At 51.4% G+C, this 19,949-nt stretch overlaps 1 protein-coding gene across 1 annotated transcript; it reads left to right on the top strand.

The window, feature by feature from the left end:
- Positions 1-1,336: 1,336 nt before the first annotated feature.
- Positions 1,337-12,135, top strand: CDC37 (cell division cycle 37). The gene is made up of 8 exons (XM_005859178.2): positions 1,337-1,565; positions 7,538-7,819; positions 8,161-8,269; positions 8,378-8,493; positions 8,577-8,699; positions 9,761-9,943; positions 10,027-10,098; positions 11,609-12,135. Exons 1-8 carry the CDS (start codon positions 1,464-1,466, stop codon positions 11,756-11,758), a joined length of 1,137 nt encoding a protein of 378 aa, XP_005859240.2. The 5' UTR covers positions 1,337-1,463; the 3' UTR covers positions 11,759-12,135.
- The last annotated feature ends 7,814 nt before the right edge of the window (positions 12,136-19,949 follow it).

Raw genomic sequence — 19,949 nt, forward strand, 5'->3', positions numbered from 1 at the left:
CACGGGGTTGAATGGAGCTCGAGGTGGAGGGGCGGTAGCTTTCGTCTGGATGGCTCCACCCCCTCCCGAGCCGGGGAATCCCCCCAATTTGGAGACCCTTATTCCATTCCCTCCAGCTTCCTCGCTCCAAAAGCTCGATCTGGGGGAGTCTGGGAAGAGGCGCCTTGCATCCGAGGGGCTGGCGCTCCTCCCACCCCACCGGTCCCCACGAAGTGCCCTTTAATCGGAGATAATCCTGGCCTTAGGCTACAGCACGACCTTTTATCCCGGTTTCAAAGCGAGGGTTGGGATTGACGAAGGTGTGCGGCTGAGGTCGCCCAAGCGCAGAGTAATGGAGTCCTTGGAGCTCAGCAGAGGAAGAGGGCCCCCACGCGAAAGGGGAGAGGCTATGAGCGGTCCTTGAGTACCCGGCGAGGAAAGCCCATGCACACCTCCACCACTCCCCGCGCCCCATCACCACCGGCGTGGGGCCTGGGGCACTGGCCGCTGGACAGACACTAGCGACACCCAGCGGCCGCACAGGGACACGCCGCCGCGTACCCGCTCGGCAGACACGCGGTGGGGTTGGGGGCGGGAGGCGTCCGGGTGATTCTAGAGTGGGTGCACTCGAGTCCCGCTCATAAGCGGCAGAAGATAGGAGTGGGACAAGGAGGCTCTGATCCGAACCGGGGAAACACCAGCCCCCAAAGCAGGGCCACATCACGGCCAGCCAAGGGCAGGGTCATAGCCCTCCTCCCAGCGGTTCGCAACCTGTGGGTCGCGACCCCTTTGGCGGGCAAGCGACCCTTTCACAGGGGTCGCCTAAGGGCATCCTGCATATCAGATATTTACATGACGATTCATAACAGTAGCATCATTACAGTTATGAAGTAGCAACGAAAATAATTTTATGGTTGGGTCACAACATGAGGAACTGTATTTAAAGGGCCAGAAGGTTGAGAACCTTAGACCCTCCCAAGGCAAGATCCTGCACCCATCGTTTTGGGAAGTCCCCTCAGATCACACCCCACCCCGATTCACAATGGACAGGGGGCAGGTCTCCTCGCCGAGGCCCCGCCCCTGCAGTGGGTTCAGGCTGTCGCTGTGGCGTGGCTAGGAGGACAATTCTCTCGCTCAGTCTCACCAACTGCCCCCCACCTGCGGCTGCCGTAAATTCCCACTGTGAGGCAGCGGGAGATGAGGGGGGCGCGAGGTTGGGGCGCCCTCAGGTATACCCCCCGGAGGTGCCTAGCGGGGACCCCGGAGGCCGGAACACGCGCTCAAGTCCCTTTAAGACCAGCTCGGTCGCCAGCGCCGCCGCCGCAGTTACTAGAGATATGGCGTCATCTGCGGGTGGGGCTTACGCGCCCGACCGGAAGCGGAAGGGGCGGGGCTCCGCGGACCCAAGTTCCAGTGCTGTCGCTGTTGCTGCCGCCACCGCCAGTGCCCCTTCGGAACCGGAGCGGGCTGGGCCACAGCGCAAGATGGTGGACTACAGCGTGTGGGACCACATCGAGGTGTCTGACGATGAAGATGAGACGCACCCCAACATCGACACGGCCAGTCTCTTCCGCTGGCGGCACCAGGTAGAGCGCGCGTGCCCAGCACCTTCCCCCCTCCCGGGACTCCGCTCCAGAGTTCTGATCCCCTATACCTCCAGGGACCCGCCATTGACACCTGGGATCCCACCGCACAGTCTGGGCTTTTAATATCTTCCGGGGCTCAACTTCGTGACCCCAGAACTGCCGGGACCCCTAGGGCACCTTCCTCATAGTCTAGACTCCCAAGACAAGCTTTGGGGGTGCCCCCTAGCCCTGTCTGGGACCTTCGACTTATACCCAGAACTCTGCCACAGAGTCTGGACCCAGATCCTATTCCGGTCCCCACTTCTGATCTTGGATATCCCATTCGCCCCTCCCCTCCCCAGTTCCTAGAGTCCCTAATCCTTGAATGAATCTATTCTGCGATATGACTCCCTGGGTTTGAGGATGATTCCCATTCAGATTCAGAGATCCCACGCCTCCAAATAGAACAAGGAACTCTGCTTCCCCTGGGATTTCTGTTCCTGGCCTGGACGCCAACCCACACCCGGGGCCCCTTCCCTATCATTCGGTCCTTTGCCCTACCGGGGTCCTCAGTCCCATCTAAGACTGGAGTTTGGGATCCCGGTTCCCCTCCAGACCGAATTACCAGCTCTACCCTGATGGAGCCTCCAATTCTGTCTGCTCCGCTTTAGTCTCACCTGCTGTAGACCGCATATCCCACGACATCAGGAAACCCTACCTTAGTAGCTTCCCTCCCAGAGCCCCTGCTGCTTGCTTGGTATTGCAGACCCAGGCACCACCCACACCCCAAGACCAGCTTCCTGTAGCACCTCTGCCAGCATTGGAACACCTCATCCAAACCCACCCTGTCTTCCTCCTAACCCCAGCGTGGTCTGCTGCTCTCAGACACCCAAATTGTCTCTACTCTCACCAGGAACCCTCCCCCAGCCTGATTCCAATTTTATCTATTTGCCCCTAAATCCAGATCCCAGAATACCAAGTCTGAGAGTACCCCTGCCTCTCTCCCTGTCCAACAGTGCTCACAGGCCAATAGAGTAGCTCTCATAAGACCTAATGTTCTAGCCCTAGCTGGTGGCTCAGTGGATAGAGCATCGGCCCGCAGACTGAAGGGTCCCAGGTTCAATTCCGGTCAAGGGCACATGCCTGGGTTTCGGGCTCCATCCCCAGTGGGGGGCATGCAGGAAGCAGCTCATCGATGATTCTCTCTCATCATTGATGTTTCTCTCTCTCCCTCTCCCTTACTCTCTGAAACAATGAAATCATATTTAAAAATGAAAGACCTAATGTTCTAACCTCCTACTCCCCCATATCAGAGCTACTGTATCCACATGCCTGTGCCTGTTATACTTTTAAACTGAGGGTGTGTACCTGTCAGAACCTTCCAGTTACGAATGCTTCACCCCACCCTCCCTTATGGCAACTCCCAATCACTTATCCAGAAACTCCTAGAAGGCCCCTTCCCATCCTGCCAAGGCATTATTAGTTCCTACATCTGGCCCCCGTCCCATTTTCAGCCCATTCCTTAAAGCAGCAGGCTCTTACGGTGTATCTGCTGGGCAAGCTGCTAGAGAGCAGGGGTGGGGAACGTCTGGCTTGCGGGCCATGTAAGGTCCGTGAAGTCATTTGGTCTGGCCCTGCCAAGGCATTAGGGGTGAGTTAATTAAATGTTTGACCAAATATAGCAGGCTAATTTTTAAGTTGATAATTTTGAATGCCCCTCGACTGATGTTATAAATATCCAAATGGCCCTTGAAAAAAGGTTCCCCACCCCTGTCCTAGAGTGTAAGAAAGTTCTAGCACTTCCATTTCCTGTTGTGTGTAACATTTATTATTTTTGACATATTTAAGACACCCACAGAGCTCTAAAGACAATAAACTTGGGAACACGAGTTTCTGTCACACAAAGAGGTTAATCTGTACTGCTGTATGGAGACCGCTTTGGTCCTGCTGGGTGGGACGACCCCTCTATCCTGTAGCGGCTTCCTCCCGCCACGCCCTCTGCCTCCCCCTCCCCCCTCCTCCCACAGAACCTTTTCCTGTCCTGCCGCAAGAGCCCTGAGGCTGTAGTGGAGACAGGGGGCCTCAGTGTCTGCTGCACTGGGCAAGCTTGGGTTCTATCCCAGTCAGTTGAAATGAGATTAGATCTGAAAAGAACTTGGCTCAGGCCCTGGGAGGAGAGGTGGGATTGGTAGAATGGTAGCCTGGTGAGCTTCTTCTTCTTCTTTTTTTTAAAATATATTTTATTGATTTTTTACAGATAGGAAGGGAGAGGGATAGAGAGTTAGAAACATCGATGAGAGAGAAACATGGATCAGCTGCCTCCTGCATACCTCCCTACTGGGGATATGCCCGCAACCAAGGTACATGCCCTTGACCAGAATCGAACCTGGGACCTTTCAGTCTGCAGGCTGACGCTCTATCCACTGAGCCAAACCGGCCAGGGCGCCTGGTGAGCTTCTGAACACAGACTTCCCCACCTGGGTTCAAATCTTGGCTCCTGAATCACTAACTTGCTGCATGGCCTCCAGCAAAGGGTTTGATCTCTCGGTGCCTCAGTTTCCCCAGTTGGGACTATTAATAGTATCCACCCCATAGGGTTGTTATGAGGGTTGCTTTATTTACTTAATGGATGTAGTGCTTTTGGGGCAGCACCTGGCATGTAATAGCTCTTTTTAAACTTTAGCCACTACTTTCATCCTTATTATTTAGGTAACTCGCTCACATGGTAAAAAACAAGAACAAAAAAACTTCCAAAGATTCCAGAAGGGGACAGGCGAGGCTCCCTTGCTCAGACAGCCACCACTGGTTTCCTGCGGCTCCTTCCAGTGAGTTGTGCCACATTAAGATGCCATGAGCCTTGGTTTCCCTCTCTGGAAGGCAGGAGGGCAGCCCCACCCACTGCCGTGGCTTCTGCCCTGCCCAGCCCCTCATGGAGGTGGAAAGCCAGGCCTGGCGGGCAGCCACCCCTGCCAGTTCTGGGAGGCCTTTATTTAGCTTTGGCCTCCCTGGCGGCCACTCAAAGGACACTGGGAAAAGCTTGGTGGCTGCCCAGCAGGGTGGTAGGTTTCTGCTGCCACCCAAGGCCAGCGTGATGCCCGCCTGAGAGAGAGCCCCTCACACGTCAGCAAGAAGGCTCCAGGGTGACGCAGGCCCTTGTGGAGAAAGGGAGGTTGCAGAGGCCAGGCCTGTGTTGTTTTTTCATCCCTCCGTGAGGCAAGGGCCTTCTCGATCCCTGTCCACGTGGGGGAAGTGAGGCTCAGGACTGGTGTGACAATCCAGGGGAGCACCAGGTCTCTCGATTCTCACCCACTGTATGCCTGGCCCTGTGCTTGAACCTGAACAGACAGCCCAAAATAAGGCATAAAAGCAAGTTAACAGACCAGTCTGGTGGTGATAGTTATGACAGTGATGATAACAGTAAGATATTGAGTGCTGTGTTGCAAGCAGTTGCCATGGAATATATTTAGTCCTCACAGCAACCCTGTGAGGCCTCATTTCACAGAGGGGAAAACCAAGGCAGGGAGCAGGTTAAGGGACTTGGCCAAGGACATGTCACCAGTAAGTGGTGGAGCTGGGTGCTGTGATGATGCAGTAACAACCATTCCCAGTCAGTGAGCCCTAACTCAGGGGCAGAAATAAAACTGAGCACCCAAAGTGCATTTCCTTGTTTGAGCCCGAAAATGTTCCCCAGAGAGAGCGATTGTCCCCTTGGACAGACAGTAACGACAGGAACCAGTGTGGGGATGGTGCTTGCTGGGCAACCATGCCCTGGACCGTCTGCTTTAATTTATAACCTTCTTTGCTTCTCCTAGTGCAATCCCGTGAGTTTGGTGGTGATGTCTGCATTTGACAGACGAGGAAACAGATTCTGAGAGGTTAGGGGATCGGCCCTGGGGACCCCCAGGCAGTACACCGTGACCATGGAATGTGACCCCAGCTCTGGGGCCTGAGGCTGCCCTCCAGCATCTTCTCACATTATCTGATGATCACAGAGGGGCTTTGGGGATGCAGTGACGCTTAGGAGGACACTGGGGAAGGCTTTGTTGAAACTGAGACTTGGCAAATCAAATGGAGTAAGAGGAAGAGAATTCCAGGTGGAAGGAACAGCATGTGCAGAAGCTAAGAGGCAGGAGAACTGGTGTATTCGGGGAACCACGGGGGCCAACATCTGCCTGGGACCCAGAGTTGGCAGAGGAGGGCAGGACCCAGCCCTACACAGGGCCTTGGCGCCCGGTTGGCAGCTGGGGGCAGGGTCAGAGGGTCCCATCTGAACCCACACACTAGGATGGAGTAGTGGGAAAAGATGTATATGTTCCAAAGACTCCTCTGTCAGCGTCTGAGCCTGGATTTGAGAGAGCAGCAGTTGAAGGCAATGACATCTCTTGGGGTTTTGTCAATGGCTTTGGATTGAATGGGCACAGCCAGGAGCCAGGGAAGATGATGGTGGAGCCCAGCAGGGCTGGAGAGCAGACAGGGCCGAGCAATCCAATAGGGGTCTGAATGGGGGGACTGAGCAAGGGGGACGGTGAGATGGGCACCATCACTGAACTTAGGGCACAGTGGAAGTGGACATTTGGGGTGTAACACCCAGGAGGCTACTGGGCACGAAGCTGGGGCCCAGGAGGGCGTGCTGTCCTGGAGACAGCTGAGCGGGCCTTGGCGGTGATCCAGGCTCAAAGACTCGCAGTGGAGTGAATTGGAGAATCATTTAATAGTGAAAACCGTCAGGACCTGGTGCCAGAGCAGGAGGGCAGGGCAGGATCAATGAGCAAGCCTCAACTGGGGGCAGGAGGTGGGGAAGGGGTGGCTTCACTGAGGGAGGACATGGCAGGAGACTGGGTTTTGGGGGGTACAATGGTGGGTTCGGTTTTGGACATGGAGTTGGAGATGCCTACGGGACACCCAGGCAGAGGTGGATTGAGAGGGTTGCTGGGCAGAGGATGGTGCTCTGGTGTTGCAGAGAGAGACTCTGAGGAAGAAGGGGAGCCTATGACCTTGGTGAGGGGTGTCTTTTTATTTTATTTCTTTTTTTTGTTGTTAATCCTCACCCAAGGATATTTTTTTCCATTGATTTTTAGAGAGGGTGGGGGGTGGAGAGAAACATCGATGTGAGAGAGACACATCGATTGGTTGTCTCCTGCACACACCCAGACCGGAACTAGGGATTGAACCTGCAACCTAGGTACATGGCCTTGACTGGGAATCAAACCCGAGACCCTTTGTTCTTTGGGCCGACACTCTATCCACTGAGCTACACCAGCCAGGGTAGGGGGTGTCCTGACTCATCCAGCAAGCAATTCCTGAGCCCCTGCTCTGTGCCAGTGTGTGTGTGACCCAGTAAACAGATGTATCCCCACTTCTGGAGAGCCAGTATCCTTGGAGAGGGACAGTGCCCAAAACATGGTAAATAATTGTCACTGGATGTTAGCAGGTGACATGTGCTGAGGAGGAAGATAATGCAGGACAGGAGTGAGGGGAGGTCCTGCTCTTCAGTAAGGTGCTCGGGGAAGGCTTCACCTATAAGTCAACATGTGAGCCAAGATGCTAGGGATGAGAGAGGGTAACCTGGGGGGAGGAGGATCCGGGCACAGAGCCTTCCAGGCCGAGGGAACAGCCAGTGCAAAGCCTCTGAGGTTGGAGTGCATTCAAGAAAGGTTGAGGCAGCCAGGTAGCTGTGGGGCAGGGGAGTTGGAGGGGGTGACGGCATGGAGGTAGCAGGGCAGAGTGTGCAGGGCCTTGTGGACTATGGGGAGGACTTGGGCTTTTGCTGTGAGTGAGGTGGGAGCCATGAGGAGTTCTGAGCAGAGGAGGGACCTGACTCAAGTGTGTGTAGGTATCTCGGGGTGAGGGTAGAAGCTGGGCACCCAGGACACATGTTGGTGCAGACATTCCTTGTGACCATCCCAGGTATATCCCGGAAGCCCTTGGCTGGGATGGGGCCAGGGTCAAGGGACAGGCTGTTCCCCAGAGTGATGGGCCATCTCTGCCCACAGGCCCGGGTGGAGCGCATGGAACAGTTCCAGAAGGAGAAGGAGGAGCTGGACAGGAGCTGCCGCGAGTGCAAGCGCAAGGTGGTGGAGTGCCAGCGGAAGCTGAAGGAGCTGGAGGTGGCTGAGGATGAGGGCAGCAAGGCGGAGCTGGAGCGGCTGCAGGCCGAGGCTCAGCAGCTGCGCAAGGAGGAGCGGAGCTGGGAGCAGAAGCTGGAGGAGATGCGCAAGAAGGAGAAGAGCATGCCCTGGAATGTGGACACGCTCAGCAAGGACGGCTTCAGCAAGGTCTGCGGGGGCTGGCGGGGTACTCGCACCCCTGGATGGGCTCCGTGGCCATTGGAGGTTGGGGGGGTGAGGGCTGCACAGGTTAAGGGAGAGATGGATGGGGGCAGCGGGGGGAACAGGGACGCCAAGTGGATGGAGCACCCCACTGGTCCCCTTCTGATCGGCCCGAAGGCCCTCGTCCGAGGCCACAGGTGCCATGCTCATGCTCCTGCCACATTGATGTTCATGGCGCCATCCCTGCCTCCGCCGTGGATGGGATGGGCACGGCGCCCACGGCCCACCGGCCATGTTCGAGGCACTCCGAGGCCTCACCCCAGCCCACTCCCTCCCCCCCCCCACAGAGCATGGTCAATACCAAGCCCGAGCAGGTGGAGGAGGAGTCAGAAGAGGTGAGAGAACAGAAACACAAGACCTTTGTGGAGAAGTATGAGAAACAGATAAAGCACTTTGGTGAGTTGGGTGCGGGGCTCCAGCAGTGGGGGCCTGAGGGGGTTGCGTGTGACGGGGGCTGGCCCTGCCTCTGGGTCCGTCCAGCACCCTGTCAACACCTTGTCGTAGGCATGCTCCACCGCTGGGATGACAGTCAGAAGTACCTGTCAGACAACGCCCACCTGGTGTGCGAGGAGACAGCCAACTACCTGGTCATCTGGTGCATTGACCTAGAGGTGGAGGAGGTGAGTGGAGCAGGCCCTGGGCTGGGGAAAGGCTCTACCCTTAGGCTGCCACTTGGTGACACTGTGCTGTTCTCCTTGGGCAGAAATGTGCACTCATGGAGCAGGTGGCGCACCAGACCATTGTCATGCAGTTCATCCTGGAGCTGGCCAAGAGCCTGAAGGTGGACCCCCGTGCCTGCTTCCGGCAGTTCTTCACTAAGATCAAGGTAGGGGCCCTGAGCAGCTGGGGCAAGGTGGGGGTGGTCCTCAGGGAACCAGCCTACGGTCGTTGGTGGGAGGCAAACACATGTCCACTGGGGCCCAGGCCTCTATGATTAGAACCTTATACATCAGGAGAGGGCTGAGCCATGGAGGAGGTGAGAATTTGTTGGCTTCCAGACAGATTTTGAATAGAGGGTGAGGGACAGAGTCAAGGACACCTCCAGATTTCTTATCATGAGCACCTGGAAGAACAAAGCTCCGTGTGCTGAGCTGGGGAGCTTGAGGGCAAGGCAGATTTGGGGGCGGGGCCGCGTGATCCGGAGCTCAGGTGTGGCGGTGTTGAGTTGGAGGTGTCTACGAAAATCCCCGCAGGAGGACGTCAAGGAGTGGCTGAGGGGGTCTGTGGTGCAGGGGGCGTGCAGGCAGGTGGCATTAGCATGCAGGCACACTTCGTTTGATTGCACGTCACCTTATTGAACTTCGCAGGTGTTGTGTGTTTTTACAAATTGAAGGTTTTTGACAACCCTGTGCTAAAGTCGATCGGCACCATTTTTCATGTCTCTGTGTCACATTTTGGTAATATTTTCAGTTTTTCAGACTTTTTCGTTATTACTATATTCATTATGGTGATCTGTGATCAGTGATCTTTGATGTTACTAGGGCAAGACCAGCAAAAAGATTACGACTCGCTGAAGGCTCAGATGATGGTTAGCATTTTTTAGCAATAAAGTATCTTTTAATTAAGGTAGGTACATTTTTTAGACATAATGCTATTGCATACTTAGACTACAGTATATTGTAAACATAACTTTTATGTGCACTGAGGAACCAGATATTCGTGTGACTTGCTTTATTGCGATGTTTACTTGCTTGCGGTGGTTTGGAACCGACCCGCAGTACCTTCGAGGTTTGCCTGTGTAGGTGGTACAGTCTGAGCTTAGAGGCGGAGACTAGATGGAGTAGAGAAGAGGCTCAGCCCCAGGGTGTCTCTGAGGACTGGCAGCAGGAGGGTCTTGGATCCCTCAGTCCTGCCTGGCAAACCCCTCTTGCCTCCTGCTCCCCACAGACAGCCGACCGCCAGTACATGGAGGGTTTCAACGATGAGCTGGAGGCCTTCAAGGAGCGCGTGCGGGGCCGCGCCAAGCTGCGCATCGAGAAGGCCATGAAGGAGTACGAGGAGGAGGAACGCAAGAAGCGGCTTGGCCCTGGTGGCCTGGACCCCGTGGAAGTCTACGAGTCTCTCCCTGAGGTGCGGAGCCCCAGCCCCAGGCAGGCAGGACTTGCGGAGTCCCAGGGGCCCAAGCCCTGACCTCAGCCCCTCTGCCTCCACAGGAACTCCAGAAATGCTTCGACGTGAAGGACGTGCAGATGCTCCAAGACGCCATTAGCAAGATGGACCCCAGTGTAAGTAACTGCATCCCCGGCCCACCCGCTAGCCAGGCTGAGGGGCAGGCCAGCAGTGTGTCCCTCAGCTCCCCCGCCCCCAGCTCTCCATGTTGCTGATAGAAGGGTCTCCTGGGCTTCTGGGAGGAATACGGGAGGCTGGGTCACTGTGGCCAGCACATGAGGCAGCCAGGCTTTTGTACCACAGGCACCTACTGTGTCCTCGGCATCCAGACTGAGTATCACTTCACTGTGGGCTGTTTGTGAGCACAGCCAGCACACCCCACTGACCCCAGCTGGCCAGTGATTCAAGGTGGCCCAAGGAGGGGGTTCCTCCCCTGTGTCAGATACACCATCAAACCACAGATTCTCTCTCTTTTTTTAAATATATATATTTTTTTATCTATTTCAGAGAGGAAGGGACAGAGAGAGAAAGAAACATCAATGATGAGAGAGAATCACTCATCGGCCACCTCCTGCACACCCCCCACTGGGGTTTGAGCCCACAACCCTGGCATGTGCCCTTGACCGGAATCGAACCCGGAACCCTTCAGTCCATAGGCCAATGCTCTATCCACTGAGCCAGACCAGCTAGGGCCACAGATTCTCTTTTGATATTAACTGGCCAAATGCATGGGAAGGGCTGGGCACATGGTAGATGCTGGTAAACCTCAGCTGTCATTATTGTTAGGAGCAGTAGCAGTGCTGAGAGATGAGTCTTAATAGAGCTTGGTTTGACCCCATTTCTGACAACTGGCTTAATGGTTGGCCATACTGGTTTCCTCATATGTAAATTGGGTCCATTCAGAGGATCTGTGCTGGGGTTTCTAGATCTTTAAACTCTGGCTTGAGGTTCACTGCCTGTCTTTGGTACACAGAGGTCATGCTTTTTCTTTTTCTTTTTTTAAATATATTTTATTGATTTTTCACAGAGAGGAAGGGAGAGGGATAGAGAGTTAGAAACATTGATGAGAGAGAAACATCGATCAGCTACCTCTTGCACACTCCCTACTGGGTATGTGCCTGCAACCAAGGTACATGCCCTTGGCCAGAATCGAACCCGGGACCCTTGAGTCCGCAGGCCGATGCTCTATCCACTGAGCCAAACCAGTTAGGGCTTTTTTAAAAAAATTTTATTGATTTAAGAGAGGAAAGGAGAGAGGGATAGAAACATCAATGATGAGAGAGAACCATTTATCGGCTGTCTCCTGCATGCCCTGTATTGGGGATGGAGCCCACAACCTGGGCATGTGCCCTGACTGGGAATCGAACCATGACCTGTTTCATAGGTCAACACTCAGCCACTGAGCCGGGCTGCACTAGCCACATTTGACTTACTTGATAGCCACATGTGGCTGGTGGCCACCATGTTGGACAGCACAGATTATGGCTCCTTTCCATCACTGCAGACAGCCCTTTTGGATAGCTCTGCTCTAGAGTGAGCAGTAAGCAGGCTTTAGGATGTGCAGGAGACAGGTGCTCCTCCTGGAGGTGGCAGCTTGGCCTCACCTGTCTGTCTTTCTCCCCACAGGATGCAAAGTACCACATGCAGCGCTGCATCGATTCAGGCCTCTGGGTCCCCAACTCCAAGTCCAGTGAGGCCAAGGAGGGAGAGGAGGCAGGGCCCGGGGACCCTTTGCTGGAAGCTGTCAAGCCAGATGAGAAGGATGTTAGCGCGTGACCCGCCCAGCTGCCGCCCGCCTGCCTGCAGGCTTCCGTGCCCCCCTTTTCAGAAAATGAAAATAGATGCCATTGCCCTAGCTCCTGGCTTCCTTCACTTCCCCCCACCCTCCAGCCTGGGAGACCTGCCCATGCCCTACCCCCCGCACTCATCCAAGTCTTGCTTTGAGTCAAGGGCCTTCACTGCCTGAGCTCCCCCATCAGCATTATGCCAAAGGCCCTGGGGTGCAGGAAGGAGCAGAGGTGGTTAAGCCGATCCACAGGAGCGGGGGAGGGTCCCCAGCCGAGGGGCCTGCTCCAGGCAGTGTCCACTGTCAGCTGTCAGTCTCCTCTATGGTAAACAGCAGTGATCTTCCAATAAAGGATTTCAGATGCTCTATACAGCGTCGCGCGGGCTGTTGGCACAGCTCTTCTCGGGGGTGGGAATGGGGAGCCTGGTGAGTGTTGGTGACCAGACCTGTGAGTCCCACGCTTTGCCCTCCATCTGTCTGGGCAACTCTTGTGCTCACTCCAGACACACTGTTCCATTCTCTCCCATCAAGGTTCTCACCTGCCTCTCGCCTCTCAAGCTTTGACTTGTCTTATTCCTCTAAGTCTCCTGCACCATGTCTCGCCTTCCATGTGGGCAGCTCTGCCTCCAAAACATCTTTTTATTCACAAGCCTCCACCCTGGTCCAGGTCCCCAGCACCTCTGGCCTGGACACTGGCCCCACACCAGACCCCAACGGGCAGTGGCCAGAAGATGCACATGAACACGAGTCAGGGCACGCTCCTCCCTCAGAGCAGCGGCTAAAGCCCTCCCGAGGCTCACCAGGCCCAGAACCATCACCCAGTCACCTCCCTGCCCTCACCTTGTGGCCCTTTGCCCACTCCCTCTATGCTAGGAGTCCTCAAACTTTTTAAACAGGGGGCCAGTTCACTGTCCCTCAGACCGTTGGAGGGCCGGACTATAGTTTAAAAAAAAACTATGAACAAATTCCTATGCACACTGCACATATCTTATTTTGAAGTAAAAAAACAAAACGGGAACAAATACAATATTTGTATTTGCATGTGGCCCACGGGCCATAGTTTGAGGACCCCTGCTCTATGCCCTGCTGATCTGAGAGCACTTGAAATTTTACATCAGTGTGAGTTTGGACAACTTAGTGTTCCCCTCTGTACAATGAGAATAATGGTAATGCCCTCCTCCCACAGTTGTGAAAGGAGATAATGCTACTGGCAAGCAGGTGCCTGGCACGTGCTCAGGATGTGGGCCTTGGTGCATGCCTGCCCCTCTGCCTGAACACCCCTATAGGTCCTCAAGTGGGGCTCCTGTTAAAAGGTAACGAAATATTTGGACCCCAGAAAGGGCTTTAAAGAATAGTAGAATGAGCATGGACACATTAGCCTAAGAGATGAAATATCAAACCAGTGGAGCCCTCTGCCCGCCCCTTTTGGGGGATACCACCCCAGCATGCTTGTCACTAAGACCAGAGCTCAGTGCCACCTCCCAGAGGCCCTCCGCCAGCCTTCTGAGTTGCCCCTCCTGACCCCAGGCAGCTTGCCTCACCTGCCCAAATGCCTGGCTTTGCTAACCTGTGTATTGTCTCTGTTATGCTGTGAGCGCCACCAGGGCACAGATGGAGTCTTTTCTGGTCCTGAGATATTCACAGCGCCACAGGGGGTCCTAGCATACAGGGGGCTCTAAGCAAACATTTGCCAAAACTAAGGGTCCCAGAATGCTGTTGTGCACAAGCTGATCACCACCAGGGGGCAGTAGCGAGCTGCATCTCCTAGTGCTTTTCATATAGATGAGAAAGGCAGGTGGTGGATCTGGAGGGCAGGGTGGGGGGAAAGCAGCCTAAGGCCCTGGATAAACTTCACTCATCCAGGGTTGTCAACTGCTTAATTCCTTTTTTAAAAAATATATTTTTTTTTATTGATTTCCGAGAGGAAGAGAGAGGGAAAGATAGAAACAAATGATGAGAGAGAACCTTTGATTGGCTGTCTCCTGCACACCCTCTACTGGGGAAGGAGCTGAAAACCCAGGCATGTGCCCTTGACCTGAACTGAACCCTGGGTCTCCATAGGCCAAGGTTCCATCCACTGAGTCACACTGGCTAGGGCAACTTCTTCTTTTTTTAAAAAAAATATATTTTAATGATTTTTTACAGAGAGGAAGGGAGAGGAATAGAGTTAGAAACATCGATGAGAGAGAAACATCCATCAGCTGCCTCCTGCACACCCCCTACTGGGGATGTTCCCACAACCAAGGTACATGCCCTTGACTGGAATCAAACCTGGGACCCTTTAGTCCGAAGGCCGATGCTCTATCCACTGAGCCAAACCGGTTAGGGCAGGGCATCTTCTTAATTCTTTACTGTGAAAACTTTCAAAGACAATCCATATTCCTGATTTTTCCTTTTGCCTCAGGCTCCTCTATAACTAAGCACTCTAGTTCCTAAAATTTCGATATTTTGTTTATCATGAACATTTTTTATGTTCATTGTGCTGTTTGAAAATATTGCACTAAAGTATTTAAGTATTTATCTTAGTTACAGAGTTTTTGTCTTGCTTCTTGTTAATCTTATTCCAGTATATGTTTTTTCCCTTTTTTTTTTTTATAGAGAGAGTGAAAGGGAGAGGGAGAGAGAGAGAAACATTTGTGTAAGAGAGACACATTGGTTGCCTCCTGCACGCACCCCTTCCAGGCCAGGGATTGAGCCTGCAACCGAGATATGTGCCCGTCACTGGAATCGAACCCATGGTCCTTCAGTCAGTGGGCCAATGTTCTAAGCCAGCGGTTCTCAACCTGTGGTCGCGACCCCTTAGGCGGTCGAATGACCCTTTCACAGGGGTCGCCTAAGATCATCCTGCATATCAGATATTTACATTACGATTCATAACAGTAGCAACATTACAGTTATGAAGTAGCAACGAAAATAATTTTATGGTTGGGTCACAACATGAGGAACTGTATTTAAAGGGCCAGAAGGTTGAGAACCACTGCCGCCCTAAGCCAATGTGAGCCAAGCCGACTAGGGCAGTTACAGAGGGTTTTGTTTTGTTTAATATATTTTTTAATTGATTTCAGAGAGGAAGGGAGAGGAAAAGAGGGATAGAAACATCAATGATGAGAAAGAATCTTTGATCGGCTGCCTCCTGCACGCCCCACACTGGGAATCAAACCCGTGACCCAGGTATGTGCCCTGACCCGGAATCAAACCCTGACCTCCTGGTTCATAGGTTGGCGCTCAACCACTGAGCCATGCTGGCTGGGCCACTTCCCTTTCTTTTTACACAAAACGTAGCTCACTCTACAGTCTGAAACGTCTTGCTTCAATGAACAATATGATCTGCAGATCTTTCCTTAACGGTCCGTCAGCACTTCCTCATTCTGTCTCCCAGCCTGGAAAGCACCAGTATGTGCACATCTCAGCATTTACTTCACCAGTCCTTTTTTTTTTTTTTAATTACAGATTGGATTTTTTAAAAAATATATTTTATTGATTTTTTACAGAGAGGAAGGGAGAGGGATACAGAGTTTGAAACATCGATGAGAGAGAAATCTTTTTTTTTTTTTAATTACAGATTAGATTTTTTTAAAAATATATTTTATTGATATTTTACAGAGAGGAATAGAGAGTTAGAAGCATCGATGAGAGAAAAACATCGATCAGCTGCCTCCTGCACACTCCCTACTGGGGATGTGCCCACAACCAAGGTACATGCCCTTGACCGGAATCGAACCTGGGACCCTTCAGTTCTCAGGCCAACGCTCTATCCACTGAGCCAAACCGGTTAGGGCTCACCAGTCGTTTTTGACAAACACTTGGTTTTTTCTAGTCTCCACTTTTTCAAGCACTGCCTCAAGAAATACCCTTGGATACCATTTGCCACGAGTACAGGCTGCCCACCTGTGGGAAAAATTCCCAGAAGCAGGACTGCTTAGTGGGAAACACTAAGAATTCCACTCAGAAGAGTGGAGGGACTGGTATCGGTGATGTGAGCGGGGTTGGAAAACAAACACACATATGTTGAGTGTATTAGTTCTCTATGGCTGCTGTAACAAAGCGCCACAAACTCAGTAGCTACAAATGCATTATCTTCTAGTTCTGCAGGTCAGAAGTCTTACCGAAATGAAGACATTGGCCAAGCTGTGATCCTTCTGGAGGCTGCTCTGGGTGGGACCACTTCCTTGCCTTTTCCAGCTTCTAGGGAAGGCCTGCATTCCTTGGCTCATGGCCCCTTCCTCCATCTTCAAAGATGGTAAATATGAGTCCTTGAATCCCATCACTCCTATCTCTTTTCCCCCCTCTCACTTCCACTTTTTTTAAAATAAATTTTTAAAAAATATTTTTATTGATTTCAGAGAGGAAGTGAGAAGGAGAGAGAGATATTAACATCACTGATGAGAGAGAATCATTGATCGGCTGCCTCCTGCATGCCCCCCACACTGGGGATCGAGTCCACACCCGGGTCATGTGCCTTGACCGGGAATCAAACTATGACCTCCTGGGTCATAGGTCGATGCTCAACCACTGAGCCATGCCAGCCAGGCTCCCTTCCACTTTTAAGCACCACTGTGACAACATTGAGCCCCCCAGACTCATCTCCCTATTTTAAGATCAGCTGATTAGCATCCTTTCCCCCTCTTTTATTTATTTTTTTTTTAAATATATTTTATTGATTTTTTACAGAGAGGAAGGGAGAGGGATAGAGAGTTAGAAACATTGATGAGAGAGAAACATCAATCAGCTGCCTCTTGCACACCCCCTACTGGGGATGTGCCCGCAACCAAGGTACATGCCCTTGACTGGAATCGAACCTGGGACCTTTTAGTCCGCAGACCAAAGCTCTATCCACTGAGCCAAACCAGTTAGGGCTCATCTCCCTATTTTAAAATCAGCTGATTAGCATCCATTCCCCCTCTTTTATTGATTGATTGATTGATTAGCACCCTTGATTCCATCTGCAACCTTAATTCTCCCTTGCTCTGTAGCATAACATATTCACAGGTTCTTTGGGGATGGGATATGTTATTCTGCTAAGTGAGGCGCCCCAGAACTAGCAGCATCAGAGAGCTATGAATAAGTCCAGGACTAAGGGGTGTGGGGAGGGAACTCCCTGCAGGAAGTGTGGTCATAGAGAGACACAGCCACTGCCTGAACTGTGGCCGAGTCAGGAGGTGGTGGGGGAACAGATACCCCTTGTTGCTTTGTCTCCCACCTCTGGTCCGCCAGACTTCCCCACCGGCAGAACCCAACAGAAACCAGGACGTGGAAGCTAGGCAAGACAACTTGCTTATTTTGTGGCCACCAGAGGGAGCCCTCAATCCATAGCTACTCATAGGCAACAAATATTTGGGACTCCTGCTGGGTGCCTGGAATGGTGCTGGGTGCATAGAACACGTTAGACTCCGTACCCAGTACCCCTATGTGCCCAGCTTCTCTCATTCCTAGCACTTAAAATCATCCAACCCCACACCCTAAATCCCATTTCTTAGCATTTATTTGGTTTATGTCGGATCCTTCAAGGCAGGGATTCCTGTGTTTTATTCATGGCCAGATCCCAGGGCCTAGAACTCAGCACACAGTAGAAACTGCATAAGTCTGTTTTTTTATATTGTGGTAAAATGTATATACCATACAATTGACCATTTTAACCATTTTGTAAAATCCTCACCAGAGGTTATTTTTTCCATTGCTTTTTCAGAGAGAGCGGAAGGGAAAGAGAGAGGGGAGAGAGAGAGCGGAAGGGAGAGGGGGGAGAGAGAGAGAGAGAGAGAGAGAGAGAGAAACACATCAACTGGCTGCCTCCTGCACCAGCCCCAACTGGGCAGGGAGCAAACCTGCAACCCAGGTATGCGCCCTTGACTGTGAATTGAGCCTGAGACCCTTCAGTGTGTGGGCCAACCTCTAACCACTGAACTATGCTGGCCAAATCTATTTTTAATTTTTTGAGGAATCACTAAACCATAAGCATTTTAAAAATTGATTTGAGAGAGAGAGAGAAAAACATTGATTTGTTATTCCACTCCACTTATTTATGCATTCATTGGTTGTTTCTTGTATGTGCCCTGACCAGGGATTGAACCTACAACCTTAGTGTACGGGGACGATGCTCTAACCAACTGAGCTACCTGGCCAGGGCCCATAAGTGTGTTTTGAATTCAGTAATTCAATGTCAGAGGCAGAGTGGAGGCTTGTCCTCAAAACCCTTTTGTGCCTTTTCAATTTGAAATCATGTGAATGAATTACTTATTTAAAAATAAATATAAGAAAATAACATTAAAAAGAAAAGAATGGTGGTAGAAGGATGCTTCTTGGAGCCACTGAAGCCATAAAATTGGAAACCACGTAACCGTCTACCCTTGGGATAAGGGACAAGTAAATTGTAACGTATTGATGTGTAAGATGCTGCACAATAGAGCCATGAAACCAAGTGAATTCGAGCAATTTGCATCCATATGGATACAATTCATGAACAGAAATATGGACGGCATATCTCAATTTTTAAAAAAGGCAAATCCACCCATGTTTTCCAGTGTGACTTCACTTTTTACACTTACGCTCATGGAGAACTTCTAATCACATGGGGAAAAAAATGCTCAGGTGAATGTTAATTAGTAAGGAAACAAAACTGTATGTTCTGTATGATGTCAAATTTCTGAAAATAGAATGTTATATATTTAAAGAGAACCAAGTCTGGACAGAGCTGGCAAGTTGCAGAGTCCAGTAGGTGGGAAGGAATGACAAAAAGTTCCAGACAGGCTCTCCCTCGGGGCCTTCTCCCGGGCAGTGCCCCCGGCTTGGCACACCCTTCCCCTCACATCCCTGTGGCTTCACCTCCGGTCAGAGAGGCAGCTCGGGCGACTCAGTCTCATCTCCTGGCTTTGCTTTTTCCATATTGTGTCGCCATCTGCTGCCCTGTATATGTAAACTGTTTTCTCAGCTGTCTTTCCACCTAGAAGGCCCACGTCACAAGGGGAGGGCGTTTTATCTGTTTTCTCGGCTGCGCCCCAGGGCCACGCGCACCATAGGTGTTCAAGGGGTGTGTACTTATTGACTAGGGCCGTGGTCGGCAAACTGCGGCTCGCGAGCCACATGCGGCTCTTTGGCCCCTTGAGTGTGGCTCTTCCTAAGCCTTAGGAGTACCCTAATTAAGTTAATAACAATGTACCTACCTATATAGTTTAAGTTTAAAAAATTTGGCTCTCAAAAGAAATTTCAATCGTTGTGCTGTTGATATTTGGCTCTGTTGACTAATGAGTTTGCCGACCACTGGACTAGGGGAAAGCAGCCTTCCTCTCGTTGCATAGCAGCAGCCAGCGGCTCCCTCAGAGAATACAAGCGGAGAGTGGAATGCAGAGATTCTCCCTGGTATGTACGCCGTGTTCTTTTTCTACTTGAGTGGATGGCACAAAAGTGATTTTCTTTTCAGATTTTAAAAAATTCTGACATGACATAAACAACAACAACAAAAAACAAAACAAAAAAAGAAAAAATTCTGACATGCCCGGCTGGTGTTGTGCAGTGGTTGAGCGTGGACCTATAAACCAGGAGGTCACGGTTCGGTTCGATTCTCCTTCAGGACACAAGCCCGGGTTGCGGGCTTGATCCCCAGTAGGGGGCGTGCAGGAGGCAGCTGATCAATGATTCTCTCTCATCATTAATGTTTCTATCTCTCTCTTCCTCTCCCTTCCTCTCTGAAATCAATAAAAGTATATTTCAAAATAAATACATAATTCTGATGTAATTGACATATAACATATTAGTTTCAGGTGTACAATATAATGATTTGGTATTTGTATATATTGCAAAATGATTGCCACAGTAAGTCTAGTTAACATCCTTCACCATACACAGTTACAAAAATAATTATTTTTCTTGTGGTGAGAACTATTAAGATCTACTCTATTAACAACTTTCAAATATACAGTACAATATTGTTAGCCATAGTCAACATGGCATACATTACATATTACATCTCCAGGATTTATTTATTTTATAACTGGAAGTTTGTACTGTTTGACTCCCTTCATCCATTTCACCCATATCCACCCCCTTGATTTTTTAAAAAATATATTTTATTGATTTTTACAGAGAGGAAGTGAGAGGGATAGATCAGTGGTCGGCAAACTGCGGCTTGTGAGCCACATGCGGCTCTTTGGCCCCTTGAGTGTGGCTCTTCCACAAAATACCACGTGC

This window comes from Myotis brandtii, unplaced genomic scaffold, assembly GCF_000412655.1.
Source record: "Myotis brandtii unplaced genomic scaffold, ASM41265v1 scaffold1234, whole genome shotgun sequence".
Lineage (NCBI taxonomy): Eukaryota > Metazoa > Chordata > Mammalia > Chiroptera > Vespertilionidae > Myotis > Myotis brandtii.

Excerpts from the sequence above, each read along its gene's own strand:
- CDC37 (XM_005859178.2), top strand. The coding sequence starts at position 1,464 with ATGGTGGACTACAGCGTGTGGGACCACATCGAGGTGTCTGACGATGAA. Across the intron at positions 1,566-7,537 it reads TCTTCCGCTGGCGGCACCAG|GCCCGGGTGGAGCGCATGGA; the intron begins GTAGAGCGCGCG and ends CTCTGCCCACAG. Across the intron at positions 10,099-11,608 it reads TTAGCAAGATGGACCCCAGT|GATGCAAAGTACCACATGCA; the intron begins GTAAGTAACTGC and ends TTCTCCCCACAG.